Source organism: Acomys russatus, chromosome 16 (genome assembly GCF_903995435.1).
Source record: "Acomys russatus chromosome 16, mAcoRus1.1, whole genome shotgun sequence".
Lineage (NCBI taxonomy): Eukaryota > Metazoa > Chordata > Mammalia > Rodentia > Muridae > Acomys > Acomys russatus.
In genome coordinates this window covers 5226601-5248951 of record NC_067152.1, presented here as the reverse complement: position 1 = coordinate 5248951, position 22351 = coordinate 5226601, and the positions used below count along the sequence as shown (strand labels likewise).

Genomic DNA, 22351 nt, shown 5'->3' with positions numbered 1-22351 from the left:
AAGTGAGGTGGCAGAGGGAGGACAAACTAAACATTGAAAAAAGATTACAGTGGGGGGGGGGAGGGAAGAAGGTAGAATAAAAGAAAGTCAGAAAGAAAGAAGCTGGCTTCCAAGAGGTAAACACAACTATAGTGCAGTTCAGAAGATCAAGTCACACATAGTTCCTATCCCAAAGTATTTACTGCTTTAAAGAGTGCAGGCAAAGCCAGACATGGTGGCGCATGCCTTTAATCCAGCACTCGGGAGGCAGAGGCAGGCGGATCGCTTTGAGTTCAAGGCCAGCCTGGTCTACAAAGTGAGTCCAGGACAGCACCCACCTTTGTGACGATCTTTTAAAGATGTGCTCAGGGAAGTAGTGGAGGTATAGAGAGAAAAGGTTTGTTTGCAGATAAACCTCTTAAAATGGCCCACAGTGAAGACTCCCATAATCTTAAATCTTAGAATTTGAGGATTAAGCAGACAGGCCCTGAAGTAGCTCACTAATAAATGACCGCACAGTGACTAAAGTTCCTTTTATCTTTTTATTTCTCATTTTGGAGAAAGACAAATAGGAGATATCACACATCAACAATCCATGATGTCAAACTCCTGTGGAGTAAAACTTCCTAGCTAAGAGGCAAGGTCTTCAACTTTCTTTACCAGTACGAATGGACAGCATCTCTGCCTTCACTATCAGCCCTCTCCTGAGAACTGACCACATCTGGGAGAGCAGCCAATTCAAGTGTGAAGGGCGCAGGTCCAAATGCAGCCCCTGCTTAGAGGGCCTGGAGCAGGGGTCGCAGGGGGAAGCAGCAGCACACGTCTGCAAACACTGTGTGGTGACAGTGGCTCAGAGCGCTCAGAGTCACAGCTCGGCATGATGGACTTCTGCCTTCAGCAGCTCGCTGGGCTTCATGAAGATGCCTTCCATGGCCTTCCAGTAGTTGTTCTGACTTGGCTGGGCCATACCATGTACCTCTTTCTGTCCACTTATGGGCCGACCATACTGTTCTCCTGTGACAGACAGGAGTACGTCGGTGGAAGAATGTTTGAACCTCACTTCGCCATCTCGCACCCAGTAAGGTCCATTACAGAGCACGGTCCAGTCATCTAGATGGTCGCCTTCCCCATCTTCACCAAAGGCGCTCACTTCCTGAAACAGAGAAATGGCAAAATGTCAACAGTCAGGGCTCAAGAGTGGAGGGACGGAGCTGAGAATGGTGGAGCACACAGTCCTAACATTTGGGAAGTAGGCAGGAGCACCAAGGGTAAAAGATCATCTAGCAACACAGGCAGTGTGAGGAGGCTAGCCTAGGCTACAGGAGCCCCTGACTCCAAATAATTTAGGTAAATAAGGAGTCATTGAGAAGAAAAATAAAATTATTCAAAAAAGAAACAAAACTGAGACTTTCTAGTGTTGTTGAACAAATTTGGTTTTTTTGTTGTTGTTATTTTTGGTTTTAGTTTGGTTTGGGTTTTTTTTTTTTTTTTTAATTTATTCAGATTGCAACTCAATTGTTTTTTTGTTGGTTTTTTTGAGACAGGGTCTCTCTGTGTAGCCCTGGCTGTCCTGGACTCACTTTGTAGACCAGGCTGGTCTCACAGAGATGCACCTGCCTCTACCTCCTGAGTGCTGGGATTAAAGGAGTGCGCCACCACACCCGGCTTTGTTTTGGTTTTTAGAGGCAGGGTTTCTCTGCTATAGCGTTGACTGTCCTGGAACTTACTCTGTAGCCTAGGCTGGACTTGAACTCACAGAGATCCACCTGCCTCTGCCTCCCCAGCACTGGGGTTAAAAGGTGTGTGCCACCTTCAAACAAACTCAGTTTGTTGAACATAATTTTAAAATGAAATAAACTGTGGGGGAATAAAAAGACACAAAAGGCACAAGAGAAAATTAGTTGGTTTAGATTATGACCCAAACACTAGTTTTTAAATTAATACTATTTCTGCCGTATGTTTTATTAAGTTTTTTCCTGTTTACCTTTTAAATGTTATGTATGGGTGCACACATGACATGGAATGCATGTGGAGGTCAAATGACAACTTATAGAGAACAAGGTAGGTACAAGATCAAAATCAGGTCATCAGGGGCTTTTACCAACTAAGCCACCTTGCTGGTGGTCCTTGATTTTTTTTGTTGTAGAGACGGGTCTTGCTCAGTTGTCCAAGATGGCTGCGAGCCCATGTGGGCTCAAGTTCTTCTTCCTTTTAAGCAGCTCAGACTAAGAATGCACACTATTGCATCTGGTCTTTTAACATCCTAAATATTATATTTTGGGGAGGGGATAGTATTAGTATATATTGGTTGTTCTGTCAGGTGAGAGGACATAAAAGAAGTAACAATCCAGCAACACCATGCTTGTTAAGAGCCTACATCTTGGTTCTATTAGCATCCTCCAGTAAACAGAATCAGGTTCACTGGCGAATAGAGGGTTTCAGAAGTGGGGCAAGATATACACAAGATGAGCCTTGAGCATCTTTTAGTGCCAGAAAATAAGCAACTGCTTTAAAATGTATGTGTGTATGTGCACACACACACATGGCAGGATTTCATCAAGTGGATGATATATAAGTCAACTGGAAAATTCCCAAAGGCAAAGATGGAACAATCTGAACAACAAAATGAAGACAGTTAATATTGGGTTGCAATTCAATATATGAAAAATATATCCATGAAATCATACTGGTATGAATGAATAAATAAGTGGAGGAGAAAAGACACCTCACCCACCCAATCCAAATAGTTTTTGTAGCTATTCCCCCCAAGTAAAAAGGCACGTAATCCCATAATGACCAAAGTGTGGCCTGGAGACTGTGACTTCAGAGGACAAAACAAGACAGGTGCAGAATGAAAAGCATGACTTGAAAGGTGAGCCAGGTCACAATTACTGTCATAAATCATGCCGACAGACTGCACCCTTGGTAGGATGTGGTAAAAATGTACTTTATCCCACTGTTCTTCTTCACAGCGTTCATCATGAGAAAAACATTCAATTCCAGAGGTGGGCATGATCAAGACTGTTAAAGTCAGTGACAACAAGGAAGACCTGGAAACTACTAGCTAGAGGAGCCTCGGGAGTCATGACAACTAAATGTGTACCCTGTAACAGAAAAGGATCAAGAAACGAGGGCTGCAGAGATGGCTCTGCAATTAAGGGCGCTCCATGCACTTTGAGAGGACTAGGTTGGATTCCTAGGACCCACACAGCAGCTCATAACTAGCTGTAACTCCGGCTCCAGGGGACCCAACACCTTCTTCTGACCTCTGAGGCACCAGGTATGCATGTGAGGCGCACACACACCTGCAGGCAGAGCACTCACTTAAAACACTGAAGAACAAGAATGCCCTGTGGACTCCAGTTAGGGAAGTGTGTCAACACTGTTAATTACTGTAGCACGTTTGCTCCATTAATTTACAGGGGAACTGGGGCAGATGGTCTGCAAATGCAAAGTGAGGCCCCAGAGAAACCAGCCAATCAACACTGACCCCACGTCAAGTCCTCCTCCCAGACAGTAAAGGTAAATGCCCTTGAGTTAAAAGGGAAATAGGGCCAGAGAGATGGCTTGGTAGGGAAGGTAACTCATTACTTAAGCTTGGTCTCTGGGATCCACATAGCGGAAGGAGAAAAGTAACTCCTGCAAGCTGTGTGTGGGAACACACACACACACACACACACACACACACACACACACACACACGGCAATTTTTAAAATGCATGTATCTGAACAAGGGACCAAAAGATCAAGCCGGTGCAGTGGCACACACCTTTAATCCCAGAACTGGGGAGGTAGAGGAAGGCAGATCTTTGTGAGTTCAAGATCAGCCTGGTCTACAGAGCGAGTTCCAGGACAGCCAGGGCAATACAGAGAAATCCTGTCTTAAGAAAACAAAAGCCAAAAAACCAAAAACAACAAAAAGAACATAGAGATGGAGCTTGAGGGATGGTTTGGTGGTTTATTTTATTATTATTATTTTTAAATGTTTAAATGCTTTGTCTCCATGTATGCTTGCATACCAAAACAGGATATCAGATCACATTATAAATGGTTGTGAGTGGCCACATGGTTGCTGGGAATTGAACTCAGGGCCTCTGGAAGAGCAGCCAGTTCTCTTACTGGCTGAGTCACTTCTCTAGCCCTCTGCACAGTGCTTATTAAGAGCATATGCTAGGCTGGAGAGATGGCTCAGCAGTAAGAGCTCTGGCTTCACTTCCAGAGGACACCTGACTCATTTCCAAGCACCCACATGGCAGCTCACAACTGTCTGTAACTCCAGTTCCAGAAGATCCAACACCTTCACACAGATATACATACAGGCAAAACACTAACGCACATGAAATAAAAATAAATAAATAAAACCCGAATAACAAAAAGCACATGCTGCTCATGCAGAGGACCCAGGTGTGGTTCCCAGCACCCACATGGCATTCACGGCCATCTAACCCCAGCTCCAGGGGACCTGACACCCACTTCTCGCCTCTAAAGGCACTGCACACACAACACATTGCAGACAGAACACACAAACACCTAAAATAATAAAAAAAAGTAATAATTCTAGTCAGGCATCATAAGGTATGCCTGTAATTCCAAAACTTAGCAGGCTGAGGCAGGAGGAATGCTCTGAGCTTAAGGTCAACCTGGGCTACATGGTGAGTATAAGGCTACCATAGCAAAATCCTGCCTCAAACAAAGACACACATGCACACACAGAGTAATCAGGGGCTGGGATACAGTGCTTGTTTAGCATCCGTGAAGCCCTGGGTTTGGTCCCTAGCACTAAACAAAGGTATGGTGGCACATGCCTATAACCCAGAACTTGGGAGGTACAGTCAGGAGGATCAGGACACCAGCCTTGTTAGAAAGAGTGTGAGGCCAGTCCTGGCTACAGAAGACCTTGTCTCAAATAAATATAACCCAGTCTGGCAGGTGTGGTGACCAATGGCTTTAATCCTAGCACTCCAGAGGCAGAGACTCTACCTGAGTTCTAGACCAGTCTGGTCTACATAGCAAGATCTGGGCTGGTGGTTTTCAACCTTCCTCCTGTTGTGACCATTTAATACAGTCCCTCACATTGTGGTGACCCCCACATTATTTTCATTGATGTACTTTTGCTGTTCTGAATCGCAATGTAAGTATCTGTGGTTTCTGATGGTCTTCGGTGGCCCATGAAAGGGTCACTTGATACTCCCAAAGAGGTCACAACCCATTGGTTGAGAACCACTGCTCTGGGACAAAACAAAACACAGTATTCTTATTTTTTGTTTTTATGCAGACAAGTATTTGCCTCCAACTATGTTGATGTATCACTTGAGTGTCTGGTGTCCAAAAAGGTCAGAAGTGTTTGAGCCTCTGGTACTAGAGTTCCATATTAGCTACCATGTGGGAATTCAGCTGGATCCCTGCAAGAGCAGCCAGTGCTCCTACCTGCTGAGCCATCTCTCCAGCCCTGCAAAACTCTTTATTGTAACTGGGCACTATGGCCCACGCCTTTAATCCCAGCACTTGAGAGGCAGAGGCAGGCAGATCTCTGTGGGTAGACCAAGGCCAGCCTGGTCTACAAAGAGAGTCTAGGACAGCCAGGGCTGTTACACAGAGAAACCCTGTCTCAAAAAACCTAAACAAACAAACAAACAAACAAACAAGATGCCTCTTTATTGTAAATTTGGAGACACTAGTTATGCTGTAATATTTGTCTAAACTAAGGCAGAAAAGAGAACATCTATACCTAAAAAGAAAAGGGTTAATGTGCTCCTTAGAGCGGCACATATGCTGAAATGGGAATGAGAGAGATCAGCATGGCCCCTGCCCAAAGAGGACACACAAATGTGCTAAGTGCCCCTTATTTAAAAAGGAAGGAAGGCGTGGTGGTGCACACCTTTAATCCCAGCACTCGGGAGGCAGAGGCAGGTGGATCTCTGTGAGTTCGAGGCCAGCCTGGTCTACGAGTCAGTCCAGGACAACAGCCAAGGCTACAGAGAGGAAACCCTGTCTCAAAAAAAAAAAAAAAAAAAAAAAAAAAAAAGGAAGGAGGGAAGGAGTTAAGAGGCAAGGCCTCAGGCAAGTCAGCTGACGAGGGCAGAGCAGAGGTGACCCATTGCATGCTACCTCACCTGGTTTCCAGAAAGAGGTGAAGTGAAATGGTGGCTGTGGAGGTTTCGACCCGTGTTGATGTGTGTCAGCCGGATAGGCTGGCCACATTTGATGGGGGTTCCCCTCTCACACACTGTGGCAGTCTTCCCCCGTATCCTCCAGTAACTGTTGCTGTCATCCACAGAGGTTACCCCTGTCACTGACTGCTGCCCACTACCTGCAGGCAGGAAACAAAGGCAAGGCAGAGAAGAGAGGCAGTTTGGAGCTGCCTGACGCCTGGTCCTGATGCGCCACTTTCACTCTGAGGGGAGCAAGCAGGGGCTCATCCAGTGTGAAGCCTCTGCCGAGCTTGCATTGTCTCTACGGAAAGCTGCACTGCACCTTCATTTACATCCTCCCTAGACACCGTGACATTTCATTCTCAAACACTGGCTACTGTGGAGCAGCAGCCATGACTGGACTAAGGACATAAGGACACCATGTGGCAGCACGCTGACCACAGGATGAGATGGCCATTTGTTGAGTCTTCATTGCACCTTTAAGGCTGTGGACAAGCCTATGAATTTGACCCTCCGGCTGTGACGAGTCCAGCAAAAATCACGAGACAGGATGATAAACAGAGCATGAAGAAAAACAGGTTCCAGGCTTAGTGTTGTCGTGTGTGGAGAGTGTGGCATGGCTGGCTGTGGAAAAGCTACCTTCTAAAGATACTGGCATTGCTTGGATGCCACTTGCTCCTCCTGCTGGAGATCCTGGGTTTGGGGGGGACAGCGAGCAGAGGAGCACCAGCTAATGAGCCTAAGCCCAGAAGGCTGTGATGGAGTAGTTGGAGGTCCAGCCTGGTAGGGAGTGACACCACAAGGAAGAGGAACTGCAGCAGCCGCTGCTTTGCCTGCCAGGACTACCTGGGCTCCCACCAAGGTCCTACCAAGACAGAGGGCCCTACCACCATGACCTGTGACACACGGGCCCACCAGCTGGCCTTCCTGTGATTGAAGGGTATCTACCATAGGCATGTCCTCTCTAGGAATGAGACCCCCATCTCAAGAATGTGTCCGCGACTCTGGAAATTGTTGGCAAATATTAGACTCTCCTTTCCCTGAAGTTTGTCTTGGGAAACTGAGTGGCCTGTGAGCTTGCTGTCCCCTTTCTGCACTAATCATAGTTAACAGTAAGTACAACCAATTAAAATGATGAAAGAAAGACAAGGGAGTCCAACCTAACCCCTTCCTCTTCCAGGGCCAAGGAAGTGCCCTGTGTCACAAAAGTGGTATGCTGGAGAGAATACACTGCATTTGGGAATAGTTTACTCCCACAACATTACATTTTAAAACCTACCACATCTGTCTATATACTATAGATGAGATACACTTAAAGTGTGGGAAAGGACAGCCAGATGTGGTGGTGCACGCCTGTAATCCCACCACAGGTGGATCGCTATGAGTTCAAGGGCAGCCTGGTCTGTGGGAAAGATTAAGCTTTGTCACAGGTGGAAGCAGTCTTGGTGGGCTTTACCCTTGGGGCACCCCATGAATACCTTGTGCAGACTGAGTGGAGCCATCCTGGGCCTGGAATTCAGGAAGCAGACCTGGGAACCCCAACTGGGCTATTGTTTTTCTAATTGACCCTCAACGGGAGAAGGAGACCACCCTTCCCACGTGACTCAGGCAGGTGGGGAGGAGAGAACAACAGGTTCAGCCGGGCTGGGGTGCATGTGGAGCAGCGAACAGGCCAGGTCAGCACGCAGGCCAGAGAGACACCTAAGGACCCATCCCGTGGAACGGATACCGGAAGGTTCATTCTTTTGTCCCTTTAACCTTTTTTCCTTCTTGTGTAAGCTAGTTGGGTTGTATAATAAAGTTTAATTGTTAAAAAACAGCCAACACTGGTCTACAAAGTGAGTACAGGACAGCTAACACTACAGAGAAACCCTGTCTCGGGGTGGGGGCGCAGTGAGTGTGAAAGAGCCAGTAAGATAGCTCCCCAGGAGGAAAAGGCACCTGCTACCTCGGCCTGACAGCCTAGGCCATCCCCAGCGCCATAGAGCAGCAGCAGGACTGACTCCTGCACGCTGTTGGTTACCGGATGCACTCAGTGACACCCACACACCCCCTCCCATACAAAACAAATGTGACGTGGATTGGTTTCAACGCGTCATATCAGCAGGATGGCTTGTGGGGGAAAGGCATTTGCTACCAGGCCTGACTACCTGAGTTCCATCTTCAGAACCCACACAAAAAAGCTGGGTGTTGTGCCTGCATTTGCAACCCACGGGGAAGGTGGAGCCAGCCAGCCTCGAGGTCACTGAGTAGCTGGCCTAGCCAAACTGGTGAACCCCAGGTCCCAATGAGAGGTCATGCCCCAAAACACAAAGTGGAGCCGGGGAGATGGTTCAGTGTGGAAAAGCACTCATCACACAAGCCTAACACCAAACACCAACTTCAGAGCCCAGGTAAAGTGTAAAGGGTGGGAGAGACAGGGGCGAGCACTGCTCTTACAGAGGGCCAGAGTTCAGTGCCCAGCACTTTCCTAGAGTGAGCTCATAACTACCTGTATCTCCAGTTCTAGGGGACTCGACACTTCTAGCCTCCACGGGCACCTATACTCAGCGCATGCCTGCACATCTCACACAAACAGGTTTTTGTTTTTGTTTTTTTTTTTGAGACAAGGTCTAGGTAGTCCCACCTGTACTGGAGCTCCATATGTAGACCAGGCTAGCCTTGAATTCAGAGACCCACCTACTTCTCCCTCCTGAGTGCTAGGGGTAAAAATGTGTGTCACCATGCCCAGCACACACACAAATCTACACTTCCGACCCCTAGCATGCCCCAAGTTGTCCCCTGGCAGGTCCAGTCAGGACTGTATAGTAAAACCTTATCTCCAAATGTCAAAACTAAATATTCTTATTATCATATACATTTGTAGCCATAGCTTAGCTAATACAACTTTGCATGTTGAAAATGTTGAGTGAAACATGTAGCTACAGGTCTTAAAGGAAAATGTACCAGATATTGGGCTAATCCAAGTTCTTCATTTGAGTAATTTGTGTTCTTTCTTTTTTCTTTGGGAGGGGGTGGTTTTCAGAGTTTCTCTGTATAGCCTTGGTTGTCCTGGAACTCACTCTGTAGACCAGGCTAGCTTCGAACTCACAGAGATCTGCCTGCCTCTGCCTCCCAAGTCCTGGGATTAAAGACATATGCAACCACCACTGGCCCCTAATTTGGATTTTTGTTTGTTGAGACAGGGTCTCACTATATAGCACTGGCTGGCCTGAAATTCACTAGGTAGACCGTCTGTCCTCAGAGACTCACGCCTCTCTGCCTCCTGCCTAGTAGGACTAAAGGCCTCCTGCACTACTTGAGTGTTCATTCTTACATAACTGATGTACTTTACTCTGAGACAGGTACTGTTAGTGTCCCCATTTTACACTGGAGTATTAGGAAGGGTGAGCAATATACCCAAAGTTGTGCGGCTATGCCTAGGCAGGAGTTGACCCTAGGTCACTTGATTCTAGAACATTCACATATTCCAACATATTGTGTCCCAAGGGCATCTTCTCCATTCTATTTTCTGTCAAATTCTTCTAGCTTACTTACTCTCAAACTCCAGAGATACTTTTCCTCCTAGATAGCCTTTCAGTTCCAATGCCCTACCTGACCTCACAAGTAACAAAACTTCAGGCCTTGAACTAATTACCTGGTGAATGGAACAAACCATCTGCCCCTCTCCCTGACTTATCCTACTCAGTCCATGTCTTTGTTACATCTTTTTCCTTTTTTAAAGATTTATTATTATGGATACAGTACTCTGCCTGCATGTGCACCTTAGCCCAGAAGAGGGCATCAGATCACATTATAGATGGCTGTGAGCCACCATATGGTTATGTGGTTGCTGGGAACTGAACTTAGGACCTCTGGAAGAGCAGTCAGTGCTTTTAACCTCTGAGCCATCTTTTCAGCCGCTGCTTCTTTCTTCTTCTTCTTCTTTCTTCTTCTTTTCTCTTCTTTCTTCTTCTTCTTTACAGTCCTCTACTTGTATGTACTCCTGCGTGCCAGAAGAGGGCACTAGATCACATTATAGATGGTTATGAGCCACCATGTGGTTGCTGGGAATTGAACTCAGAACCTCTGGAAGAGCAGACAGTGCTCTTAACTGCTGAGCCAACTCTCCAGCCCCTTTGTTACATCTTTTACACCTTACCGTTTTTTTTTTTTTTTTTTGAGACAGGGTCTGACCCGGGTATCCTTGGCAGGTCTGGAACTCCCTATGTAGACTAGGATGGCCGAGAACTCATTAAGATCCACTTGTCTCTGTGGCACCTGGCTCAGCTCCCCTTCCCACTTCTTGTTAATGCCTTTCAGCTCAGTCTTTTATCTCTCTCTCTCTCTTTGGTTTTTTGAGACAGGGTTTCTCTGTGTAGCCTTGGCTGTCTTGGACTCGTTTTGTGACCAGGCTGGACACGAACTCACAGCGATCCGCTTGCCTCTGCCTCTGAGTGCTGGGATTAAAGATATGTGCTACCAAGCCCAGTGTTGTTTTGTTTTAAGACAGGGTTTCTCTGTGTAGCCATGGCTGTCCTCCAACTTTGTAGATCAGGCTGGCCTCAAATTCAGAGATCTGCCTGCGTCTGACGAACCACCACTCCAGAGAGGCAGGCAAATCTCTGATTTTGAGGCCAGCCTGGTCTACAGAGTGAGTTCCACGACTCACAGCCAGGGTTCCACAGAGAAACCTTGTCTAGGGGTGGGGGTTGGGGGAGAATGCTGCATCTGGGTAGTAAAGGCACCTGCCACCAAGCCTAACAACATGAGTTCAATCCCCAGGGCTCACATGACAGAAGGAGAGAGAGAGCAATGTTTTTCTTGATCTCCATATTTGTTCTGTGGCAAGCATGAATCTAAACACACACACACACACACACACACACACACACACACACTGGATAAATGTAATTTTAAAAAGCCTTTAATCTCAGCAATTAGGAAGCAGAGGTGAGTTCAAGGCCTGTCTGGCCTACATATTGAGTTCCAAGAAAAAGGATAGCCAGGGCTAGAGAGACTGTCTCAAAAACAAACAACAAAAGTTTAAAAATATAGTTCAGGTGAACACAGCCCCACCCACAGGGACTACCTGTAGAGACTTGAAGCCTAGTAGGCCTCCCTGTAACTCCGTTTTAATTCAGTAGACCCAAAGCAGGAGACAGTAAATTAAAATGTAACAAGCCTGACATATGCAGGCGTTTACTGAAAAAAAGTGACTCAGAATATAAAGACATCCCAATGATGAGCATACATTTCCTGCACTGAACTGGCCAGACAGGTTCTGAGAGGTGTGAGCCATAGGCTAACCCATCTCAGAGCTATCTCCCCACTAGCAAATAGCATCATCAGTCATGCAAATTATCTCAAATACACCTCATGTTGAACAGTACTTTTACTCCCCTCCCCCCTCCATGGGGACTAGACCCAGGGCCTTTCAGTATGCTTGGTAAATAAAACAGTAAGCTAGTCACCCAGCCTTCGGAATGCTTTATTGTTCTGAGATAGCTCTCACTATGTGGTCCAGGCTGAACTTGAAGTCACAATCTTCCTGCCTCAGCCTTTTGCCTGTTTAGGATTACAGGTCTAGGCCACCACACCTGCCCTTAGTCTTGTTCTGTTGTTTGACTCATCACTGTATTTCCTGTGCCTAGACCAATACTAGACACACAAAAGGAGCTCCTTAAATCTCTGCTGAATGAGGGGAAAAAAAAATCTCTGCCGAATGAATGAGCCCACAAATAAGTTAATCCCATAGGATAAAAAGCAGACTTTGCTCTGCAATGTCTGTCAACGCTTAAGTTCTTTACAAGGAAGTTACTGTTAAGTCAGAAAGTACCAAAAGGTATGAGCTAAAAAAAAAAAAAAAAAAAAAAAAAAGAGAGAAAATTGTTATCAAGGAGTAAGTTCTTTTTGCTGTTGTTGTGATGTGTTTTTGTTTTTCAAGACAGGTTTTTCTCTGTGTACCCTTGGCTGGCCTGGACTCGCTTTGCAGACCAGGCTGGCCTCGAACTTAGAGATCCACCTGCCTCTGCTTCCCCGAATGCTTGGATTACAGATCTGCGCCACCGAGCCTGTCTGAAGAGTGTGCTCTTGAAGTTTAAAATCTGAGATGCAGCATATATTGCCGTGCCCTGTATGTCTATTTCCAGCACACAGCAGCGGCAACCCATTGAATCTGAAAATTTTTCATCTTAGACAGATTTGGATTAAGCCCTGTCTCCCTTATTCACCAGCTGTAAAGCTCCGAGCAATATCTCTGAGTCTATTTATTCGCCTATGAAGATAACTCTACATCTATTCTCAATACAACGTTAAAATTGCAAAATATTTACGTAACGCGTTTGGCACATAGCTCATCAAACAGAAACTGACATTACGACCGAGTTTTCTTAGTAACTCGGTCGTCCTCTTCAAGAAACCTCCCTAAGGTACCTTTAACTTTCCAAGGCCACGCCCTCAGAATTTGAGGCTCCGCCCCTTCTGGGCTCACTAGGGTTTTAGGCAGCCCACCCAACCCCGGTTGGTCCCCCTCAGTACCTGACCCATAGCGAACGTCGTGAGAGTGCAGTCGGACATTGTGGCGCGTATTGAGTAGCTTCACCACAGAGCCGCAAGTAACGACAGCCATATTGGACGCTCCCACAGCACTCCACAAACCACCCAACAACAGAAGCGACAAGACAGCCATCCTGGATCCGTAAGCCCTAATCAGCCAAGAAAATTAGGCCCGTCCCCGGAACCGGAAGCCGAGGGCGGAACGACCACAAGGAGGAAGTGAAGACACCTTAACCTGAATCTTTATGGTTCCTTTGGCTAGAGCGGTTTAAGGAACACGCCGGCCCGGGTGACCTTCGGGACCCCGCTTTGTTCTGGGTGCTGTGTGGCGGCTGCGTTCTTTATGTGCCTTCAGTCAGCGTTCGCGCACTCGGGAAGAAAGCCCTAGACACTGGAGGGGGAAAAAGAGACCAAGAAACGACCCGCCCACTCCAGTGACAGAGAGCCGGAGGTGACGTATCACGTTTACGCAGCAGCGGCGACGGTGGTGGCGGCGGCCGCGGCCGGGGAGGGCCCTTGCGGTGGGTCCGGACTACCCATTCGCAGTCTCGGTTCGGCGACTCCATTTTCTTCCGTGGGGGCTTAGCGCTGCGGAGAAACAGCGGCCTTCAAGCAGGTAAACCTCAGCCTGGAGAGTGTGTTTCCGGCGTGCGGCAGGTGGTGAGCCAGACTCCCGGGGCCTGGTCCCGTAAGGAAAGAGGCTTTGGGGTGCCCACTGCGGGAAGGAGGGGGCCCTGGCCTTCCCTCATCTGCCAGGGGAGACGGGCAGGAAAGCGCAGTGGTTGCTCAGAGTCTCCAGGCTTCTCCCCACGCTGTACCATCCGGAACCTGTGACGTGGGGTTGCCAGTTGAATCAACAGGCTTTCTGGGACCCCATCCTCCCCGCGGCTTCTAGTATCAGGGCCACGCTTAAAATTGGGAGTAGGTTTCTTACTTGGCATCGAGTGGTCGGATTAATTATTTCTGGCATTTGGATCCAACCCGGCTTTCGGTGGTACAGCCATGAGGCTGGAGTGCTGTGCTGAATGTTAGAGCTTGTCATATTGATGAAGAATTGACCTCCCCCCCCCCCATGGATGGCTGAGTCCCTTAACCCTTTCTAAAAACGAGAGTTTGTATAGAAGCACATGACGCCCTCCATCCTGCGTAATTCATTTGCTCAAACACTTGCCAAAGACTGGCCATAAATATCAGAATGGGTTGTTATATCAGAAACGTAAATTCTAGTTTTACACCAGGTACTCAATTTAAGTTTCTAAGTAAAGTAGTTTTCCCTGCTTTACTTAGGTCTCCTATAGTACTTCTATGAAAAGTCACTGTAATATCAAAAGTAGTAGGGTAATTTTTTTTTTCTCATTTCCCCCGCACACGCTCCATTCCTGCAGATTGCCTTTTTCACAATACCCCGTGACTTTTCATTTATTTTTGTGTCTATATGTGTGCTTCAGTTAGTGAATTTAAGGTTACTTACAGGAACGTGGGCAAGGGATTATACAGAAAAGCCTGGGCTACAACCCTAACGGAGATGTGCCCCTCCCCCAGCAACCTTGAATTGCTGCTATATGAGCTCTTGCCCCCTAGCAACCGTTAACTGTCTATAAAGCTTCAGGAAGGGGAGGGGCCTCGCCCCCTCCCCAGCAAGGGAGCATTATGCTACAATGTATGGAAGGTACTGAGTTCTTTTTGTTTTGTTTTGTTTTGTTTTGTTTGGCAAAAAGGTCAGTTCCACTGTTGAACACTGAAGTTAACAGTTTGTGAGTCTTGAGTGTTTTAACTACAAACCAAGTGTGATGGCAACAACTGAGAAGTCGATCCAGGATGGTCATGGAATTTGAATTTTGGCTGCATTCATAGACCCTCTCTGAAAGAAAAACAACTCTCCCCTCAGCCATGAATTTATAGCCCTTTTCCAGGCCTATAAAATGCATTTTATTTGGCTGGCGATTAGATTAGATTGGCAAAGTATTAGTGCTCTCTAAAAGATTTTAATCTTACCAAAATGATTAATGACAGCAGAAAGTGGTCCTGTGCTGAAATTCACTCATGTTTATATTATCCCCCCCTGGTCTTCATAGGAAAGCACACTATATTGTGGTGGAAACATTCTTGGAAGCAAATAAATTGGGAGGGGGTGTCAAGACAAGGTTTCTCTTTGTAACCCTGGCTGTCCTGGAACAAACTCTGTAGACCAAGGCTGGCCTCTGACTCACAGAGATCTGCCTGCCTCTGCTTCCCTAATGCTGGGATTAACGGCGTGCGCCACCACTGCCCAGCAATAATTCTGTTCCTAATAAATGTCATGGTCATCTAAGTTGGGTATGATCATAGCTTCCTCACCATTAGTCATCAAATCCTGTATTTCAAAAATAAAACAAAACCAAAAACCTCGTCCCATCAGCATACAGAATTATGTCCTGATAGCTCCAAAGGTCACTCCTGCCATCATCTTTCTTGACATGTAGCCCAGGCTGACCTAGGATTCTTTGTCATTCTGCCCTTGGCCTCCCCAGCGCTTCTGGGCATAGATAGTGTCATCACCCTAATTATCAAATTTTCACTTCAAGTCAGGTTTCAGTTTATACCAGTTCAATTTCCTTATCTCTTATTGAAGCTGTATTCAGTACCAATCTGGCTTTTCTTCTCACTGCTCATCAAAAGTTATGAGGTCACCCGTGGCTACTATGTTGCCAAATCCAGTGGCTACTCTGTTTGCATTCCTGAGTCTCTGGACTAGTCAGTACAGCTAGCTACTGTTGAAGCTTTGTCCCCTTGCCTGATGTTAATACTTTGCTCTTGGATTTTCTCTGTTGAGCTAGCTGCTCCGTTTTTAGTCTTCAAAAATACTTTTTACTGCATTTTTCTGTAGTCAATCCGTGTGCATGGTTGTGTGGCAGGTTGCTAGCTGAGTCATCCCACTGGTGTTTTGGGGAAGGGTCCATGTTTATCAATTTTCTTTGCTAGTCTTGGCTACCTTTCCCCTCCTTAGGCATACTGGTAGTTCCCACTCCCCAGAGGTTAAAGTTAAAAATGTAATCATACGATCAAACTGATGCTGAACCCAATCAGCATAGCACACTACTGCCTAGAACTCCTGGGTCTAAGCAACCCCCTTTTCCTAGCCACCCAAGAAGCTGGAACTGCAGGTGTCTATCACTGCACCCTGGTGGGGTTTGGGGGCTTTTGTTTGTTTGTTTTTGCTTGATTTATTTTGTTGTGGTTTTTGGAGCCAGGGGTCTGTCTTTCCATGTAGTATAAATGGTCTCCATCTTTTGTTCTCCTCCTGTTGCCTCCTGAATGCTTCAGTCTTCTTTACTAGACACTTTCCTTCTCTTCCCTCCCCCACACCCCCCCACATCCCAGACAGGGTTTCTATTGTAGCCTCGGCTGTCCTAGACTCTTTGTAGACCAGGCTGGCCTCAAACTCACAGAGATCCCCCTGCCTCTGCCTCCTGAGTGCTGGGATTAAAGGTGTGCGCCACATGCCCAGCAACACTTTTTCCTTCTTGCTAATGTCTAAATGTTAGATTTCTCTTGGAGTTTAACCTTGAGTCATCTAATTGTTTAGATACCTTCTCTGTGTTCTGTGTTGTAAGCCACTGTCATTTTCTGCTGGGTGATAAGATTGGTCCTCTAGTTTTCCATTTCTACTCAAATTCCCCTTTGGTCTTTGAAGCCTTTAATTTACCTATAAAGATGCTGTGCAGTCTTCACTGCCCCTTCCTCTCACCACTCGAACTGACCTCTGTTGCTGCCACAGCTCATGCTGCAGAGATGGCTCTTCTCCAGCACCGCCTCCAACCGCCTACCCAAGTAGACAGTTTCTATCCCTTGCTCCTCCCAACTCCTCACTCTTTAGGTGTTTTTGAAATTTACTGACTTACTTTGAGAGGTCTCACTGCTGGTCTGGAACTTGAAATGTAGACCAGACTTGCCAGCTTTTGTCTCTTTGGGAGTAAAGACATTGACTACCATGCCCAGCAAGGTGTTTTGTCCATCTACCTCCCCTCTCCCCCGCCCCCACTCCCACCTTGAGACAAGGTTTCCTTGTGTAGCCTTGGCTGTCCTGGGACTCACTCTGTGAACCAGGCTGGCCTAGAATATAAAGTATCTTTTATTTGTGGGATGTAATTGTCATCTTGGAGGCTTACTGCCTCCTTCTGCTAACCTAGGCCTAACCCTGGAAACTTCAAGTCTCTGTACAGTCTAATCTAGGCCTAGAATATTTTCAGCCTCTGAGACTTAACTATTGAATAAGCTCAGCCTTTCCAGTTATTTCTGAACTCCTGCTGGCTGGTTCAACTCAGCTGTTTTGGTCAGACTCCTCTCCTAGCTGACTGATTTAATCGGGCCTCTCTCTCAGCCTCTAAATTGCTTTGCTTGGCCTCACACTAACTTTGGCAATGTGTTCTAATCTTCTGGCTCCTTTTCATTCTCTGGCTCATTCTGTCTTCACCTGTGTCTGGCCTGTTCTCTCTGCAACCTGTCTCTGTACAGCTGTCCTGGTAAAAAGTGTGTCCTCTCCATCTCCCTCTGCGCTGCTCTGCTTTCCTCTCTCTTTCCTCTGCTTTCCTCTCTCGTCTCGTGAGAGTTGGGCATATCCTATTTTATCAAACCTTTCTCTGGTTTGTCACTTTGTCTGCTCCTCAATTAGACATCACGTGCAATCATTGCTGCTTCCTTCTACCAGCTTTGCCTTCATTTTTGGGTGTACTAAGGTTGTGTCTGTATTCCAGCCAGATCACACAGACCTAGAAGGTCTTTGGGTGTGATCTCTTACCAGAGCAGCCATGTTCTGAGTTAAAATTCCTCTACATCTTCACTTGACAGTGAAGTGAACATAGGAAAAAAAAACCATAGACAGTAAGAGGAAGTCAGGAGGACAGCTAGAGAAATGCACAGGAAACAGAAGGGAAGGACATTCAGTTTGAGAGGGTTCTGAGCCAGTGTGGAGGAGGAGTATGCCTCTTTTGTCTTGGGACCTCGTCCACTGAGGAAGGTCAGTTGGATGCTTTCTCTGCCTCTTCTTGATCTGGGGTTAACTTTAATCCTGTTTACAGAAAAGCCCTTGGACTAAAGGTGTGTGCTAGGGCTGAGCCACACCACAACTAGAAACAGGTTTTTCCAGTAAACAACGTAATCTTGGGGTTCATAGTGTGATCAAATATACTGAAGCACGGCCGGGTGTGATGTGAGTTCCAGGCCAGTCTGCTCTACAAAGAGATGCCAAGGCTGCACAGTGAAACTTTGTCTCGGAAAACGAACAAAAAATATCCTGCCAACACTTGAACTCAAAGATCTGCCTGCCTCTGCCTCCTGAGTGCTGGGATTAAAGACATGTGTCACCATTCTTGGCCCCTGACTAGGTCTTTAGGTTCGGTTCTCTATTAGAAGATCCATCAGCTTGTGACAGGATCTCAGTATGTTGCCCATGCTTTCCTCTAACTTCCAGTTCTGCCTCACCCCGCCAAGTGCTGGAGACTTAGGTGTGCCAACATATCCTGTATTTTATCTTTTTAAAGAATTTATTTATTATTTATACAGTATCCTGACCCCATATATGCCTGCACACCAGAAGACAGCACCAGATCTCATTATAGATGGTTGTGAGCCACCATGTGGTGGCTGCGAATTGAACTCAAGATCTTTGGAAGAACAGACAGTGCTCTTAACCTCTGAGCCATCTCTCCAGCCCATGTGAATTCTTTTGTAGCTGTGAGCATGCCTATATGTAGAAGCCTAAGGATAGCTTTGTGGAGTCAGTTCTTATACCTTTTCTGAAATAGGCGTGGCTTCTGTCAGAATGCTGTTCTCATCCTTTGTTTCAAAGAGCCTTGTACATGATATGCAAATGTTCCGTCTATCACTGAGATGACCTTCACCCCTATTTATGGTTTACCATAACATAGTTTATGAAAAGTGTGAACTCTACTAGGGAAGAAACATATTTTATTCAGTTTTACCTACCAATACCCAGAACAGAGAGTGACCCTAAACCAAACAAAATCTAAATGTTCCTCAAAGCATCAAAACAAATGGAGTTAATGGGCTAGATCTCTCTTTAGCTTGGTTGCCTCCTAATCGCCTCCTACAAGTTATTGTTGAAAAGAGGGTGTGCTGAGTCCTCCCCAGCGGCAACCTGGTCGTCTTCTAGTCCCTTCCAGAGAGTGTCATGGGAACCACCGCCCTCCCTTTGAGCCACATCAGGCAGTTCTTCTGCCTGGAGAAACCTCCCTCTGCTGCTCTATGAACACTGCGAGGCCTGTTCCAGATGCAGATTAAACTTACGATCGTTAATGGGAAGACTGTGGTACTACATGTAGTTTTGTAACTATGGTCAACTCATCCTCTCTATACCACCTATAATAATATACACAAGTGATGTTTTCTGTACTCTGGAGTCGCTGCTGCTTGGCATCCTCAGCCTGCAGTGTGATGCAGCACTATCCCCATCCAGCTAAGGAAAGTGGAAAGTCATGATGGCTTCTGGCACACCTCTTTTAACTGGAAGTTTTAGCATTGAGCTAGTTTGGAAACAGTCCACGCAATAGCACAGTGTGTGCTCTGTCTCTAACCTAGGCTGGGAGCTGGAGGGAAGGGATACAGCTGTCTTCCCAAGCTGCGTGCAACCGGGAACACCAGCTGCCTCCTTGAGTCCCCTCCCCCCTACAAAAGAAAAAGCTGTTGTTTTCTCAGGTAAATTGTCTATTTCGCTCTTACTGGGGACATCTAATCTATAAGAGCTAGCATTTAATTTGAAGATGTTGACCACTTAAAAGACTAAATTCACGGTATGATAACCTAATTAAAGCTAACTGTGTGTGAAGACTTGTATCCAAATCTATTTTTAATGTCTCAGTTCAAGGCTTGGGAGGAGTAATATTAAAATTAGCAGGCATGATGGCTCACTTTTTAAATCACAGCACTCAGGAGGCCAAGGTTGGAAAATTGCTATGAGTCCTACAGAGTTAAGTTTCAGGTTACACAGCCCAGAGTAAGACCCTGCCTCAAAAACACCAAGTATAGGGAGGGGGTCCTAGCTCTCTTTGGCCTTCTGTCCAGATGAGTTTTTGGTTTTTGCTTTGGTTTTTTGAGATGTGGTCTCACTGTGTAGCCCTGGTCTAGAACTCTATATAAACCAGGCTGGCCCCCAATTCACAGAAATGCCCCTGCCTCTACCTTCTAAGTCCTGGAATGAAAGACATGAGCCACCACATCCAGCCCAGAGCTTCAGATTTAGATGGCAGAATTTTTTGTTTTTGTTTTGTTTTGTTTTGTTTTTTGAGACAAGGTCTCTCTGTGTAGACTTGGTTGTCCTGAACTCGCTTTGTAGACCAGGCTGGCCTTGAACTCACAGCGATCCACCTGCCTCTGCCTCCAGAGCGCTGGGATTAAACGTGTGGGCCACCACACCCCGCGGTGGCAGGTTTTTTTGTTTGGTTGGTTGGTTGGTTTGTATTTTTTGTTTTGTTTTTGAGACTGGGCAGAATTTTAAAGACACTTACTTGGCATTATTCAAGCTAAATGGCCTTAAGGATACAGATCTTGGGAAAGAAAAAGAGGAGGACATCTGCCTAATCCAAAGACTTCCCTGTCACAGTTCTGCAGAATCTTTACAGTAATCATCAGGCTTTTCAGGACCAATTCATGATGTTTTGTTTTGGTTTTTCGAGATAGAATTTCTCTCTTTGTTAGCCTTGGCTGTCTTAGAGTCACTTTGTAGACCAGGCTGGCCTTGAACTCACAGTGATCCACCTGCCTCTGCCTCCTGAGTGCTGGGATTAAAGGCATGCGCCACTTCACCTGGCCCAATTCCATAATCTTACAGATTATTCAAGGGAAGCTGGAGAATGGTTCATCAGTTAGGAGCACTGGCTGCTCTTCCAAAGGACGCAGGTTCAATTCCCAGCACCCACATGGCAGCTCACAATTGTTTTGTAACTGTAGTTCCAATGGATCTGACACCCTCACACAGACATACATTTTAAAAAATCATTGAAGGGTGTCAGGCAGTGGTGGCATGCGCCTTGAATCCCAGCACTCAGGAGGCAGAGGCAGGCATATTTCTGTGAGTTCAGAGGCCAGCCTGGTCTACAGAACAGGTTCTAGGACAGCCAGGGCTACACAGACAAATCCTGTCTCAAAAAACAAAAACAAGAAATTATTCAAGGAGCTGGAGAGATGGCTCAGTGGTTAAGAACACTTTTTGGTTTTGCAAAAGACTCTGGTTCAATTCCCAGCACCCACATGGTGGCTCGTAGGCACCCCTAATTTCAGTTCCAAGGCATCTGATGCCCTCTTCTCACTTCCTCAGGCACTGTATGCACGTGGTGCATATGTACATAGACTATCCACACACTAAAAATAAAATCTTTGTTTTTGACAATGTGATGTCTACCTACAGAATACAGCTGGATTCTCATAACTTTTTCTGCAATAAGTCTGTTGTGCTGTCACATGTCATATGATAGGATGTGGAAAATACTACAACACAGAAGATGTGATCCCTGGACCACACTTTGGGAGTTATTGATACAGTCTGACCAAGGTGATGTTGAAATCAGACCAGAATCACTTTGAACAAGAGACTACCTCTGAGTGTGTCTCCTCCCTTTTTTATTTTACTTCCATCTGTTCTAAATGAATAGAAAGATATTTTAATGTTTTATAGCTTATAGGACAAGTAGGGATTAACAGGCTGTTGGCTAAGTATCTGACGTTTTTTGTTGTTGTTGCTGGTTTGCCTTTTGTAGACAGATTTTCTCTGTGTAATAGCTCTGGCCGTCCTGGAACTCACTTTGTAGACCAGGTTGACCTCTTAACTCACAATGATCCACTTGCCCCTGCCTCCCAACTGCTGGGATTAAAGGTGTGCGCCACCACGCCCCACAAGTGTTTCACATTTGATAGGTGAGTGTAAACTGTGTTTTTAGTTAAAGTACCAAGGTGGGACCAGGGAGATGGTTCAGTGGCCTTAGGCACTTGCTGCACAAGCCTGGCAACCTGAGCTGATGCCTGAAACCCATGTAAAGGTGGAAGAGAGCCAATGCCCCCCCCCCCACACACACATAGAACATAGCACATATGTGTGTGCGTGCACACAAACTAATATATACATGTATGTGTATGTATACATATATACATAAGTGTGTGTGTGTATGTGTGTGTGTGTGTGTGTGTGTGTGTATGTTTACTTACATACTGGGGGAGACCTATATTGCTTTGCCTGGGTTTTGCATATATTGTTGTTTGGTTGATTGTTTTACATTTCTCTTCTGGTGACTGCTCTAAGTATTTCTTTAAATTATAGTTCATTTTGAAGTAGTAAATACATTACCTTTGAACATAATATTTTTATGAAAAAAATCAAGATAGAAAGCTTAGTAATTAGAGCTGGCCAGTGGTGGCCTACGCCTTTAATCTCAGCACTTGGGAGGCAGAGGCAGGTAGATCTTTGTGAGTTCAAGGCCAGCCTGGTCTACACAGCGAGTTCTAGGACAGCCAGAGCTGTCACGCAGAGAAACCCTGTCTCAAAAGAAAGAAAGCTTAGTAATTAGAAACCAAGCACTCGAGAGGCAGAGGCAGGGTGATCACTGTGAGTTTGAGGCCAGCCCAGTCTACAAAGTGAGTTCAGGACAGCCAAGGTTACCAGAGAAACCCTGTCTCAGAAAAAAAAAAGAAAAGAA

At 46.1% G+C, this 22351-nt stretch overlaps 2 protein-coding genes and 1 non-coding gene across 3 annotated transcripts in view; 2 read left to right on the top strand and 1 right to left on the bottom strand.

Annotated features, from left to right (window-relative positions):
* Positions 1–502: 502 nt before the first annotated feature.
* Positions 503–13052, bottom strand: Sdf2 (stromal cell derived factor 2). Its single transcript, XM_051158051.1, has 3 exons — positions 12651–13052; positions 6093–6289; positions 503–1132 (listed from the first exon to the last, which is right to left on the bottom strand). Exons 1-3 carry the CDS (start codon positions 12799–12801, stop codon positions 845–847), a joined length of 636 nt encoding a protein of 211 aa, XP_051014008.1. The 5' UTR covers positions 12802–13052; the 3' UTR covers positions 503–844.
* On the top strand, positions 5728–5829 carry LOC127200865 (U6 spliceosomal RNA). Its single transcript, XR_007832090.1, has one exon. It is a non-coding gene; the product is annotated as a U6 spliceosomal RNA (small nuclear RNA).
* Positions 13053–13122: 70 nt separating the features above from the next.
* Positions 13123–22351, top strand: part of Supt6h (SPT6 homolog, histone chaperone and transcription elongation factor) — a 39982-nt gene continuing 30753 nt past the window's right edge. Inside the window, exon 1 of the mRNA XM_051158052.1 lies at positions 13123–13284. The gene's annotated coding sequence lies outside the window, so the exon portion shown is untranslated. The remainder of the gene's footprint in view (positions 13285–22351) is intronic.

Excerpts from the sequence above, each read along its gene's own strand:
- Sdf2 (XM_051158051.1), bottom strand. The coding sequence starts at position 12,801 with ATGGCTGTCTTGTCGCTTCTGTTGTTGGGTGGTTTGTGGAGTGCTGTG. Across the intron at positions 6,290-12,650 it reads CGACGTTCGCTATGGGTCAG|GTAGTGGGCAGCAGTCAGTG; the intron begins GTACTGAGGGGG and ends TCCTGCCTGCAG. Across the intron at positions 1,133-6,092 it reads CACCTCTTTCTGGAAACCAG|GAAGTGAGCGCCTTTGGTGA; the intron begins GTGAGGTAGCAT and ends TCTCTGTTTCAG.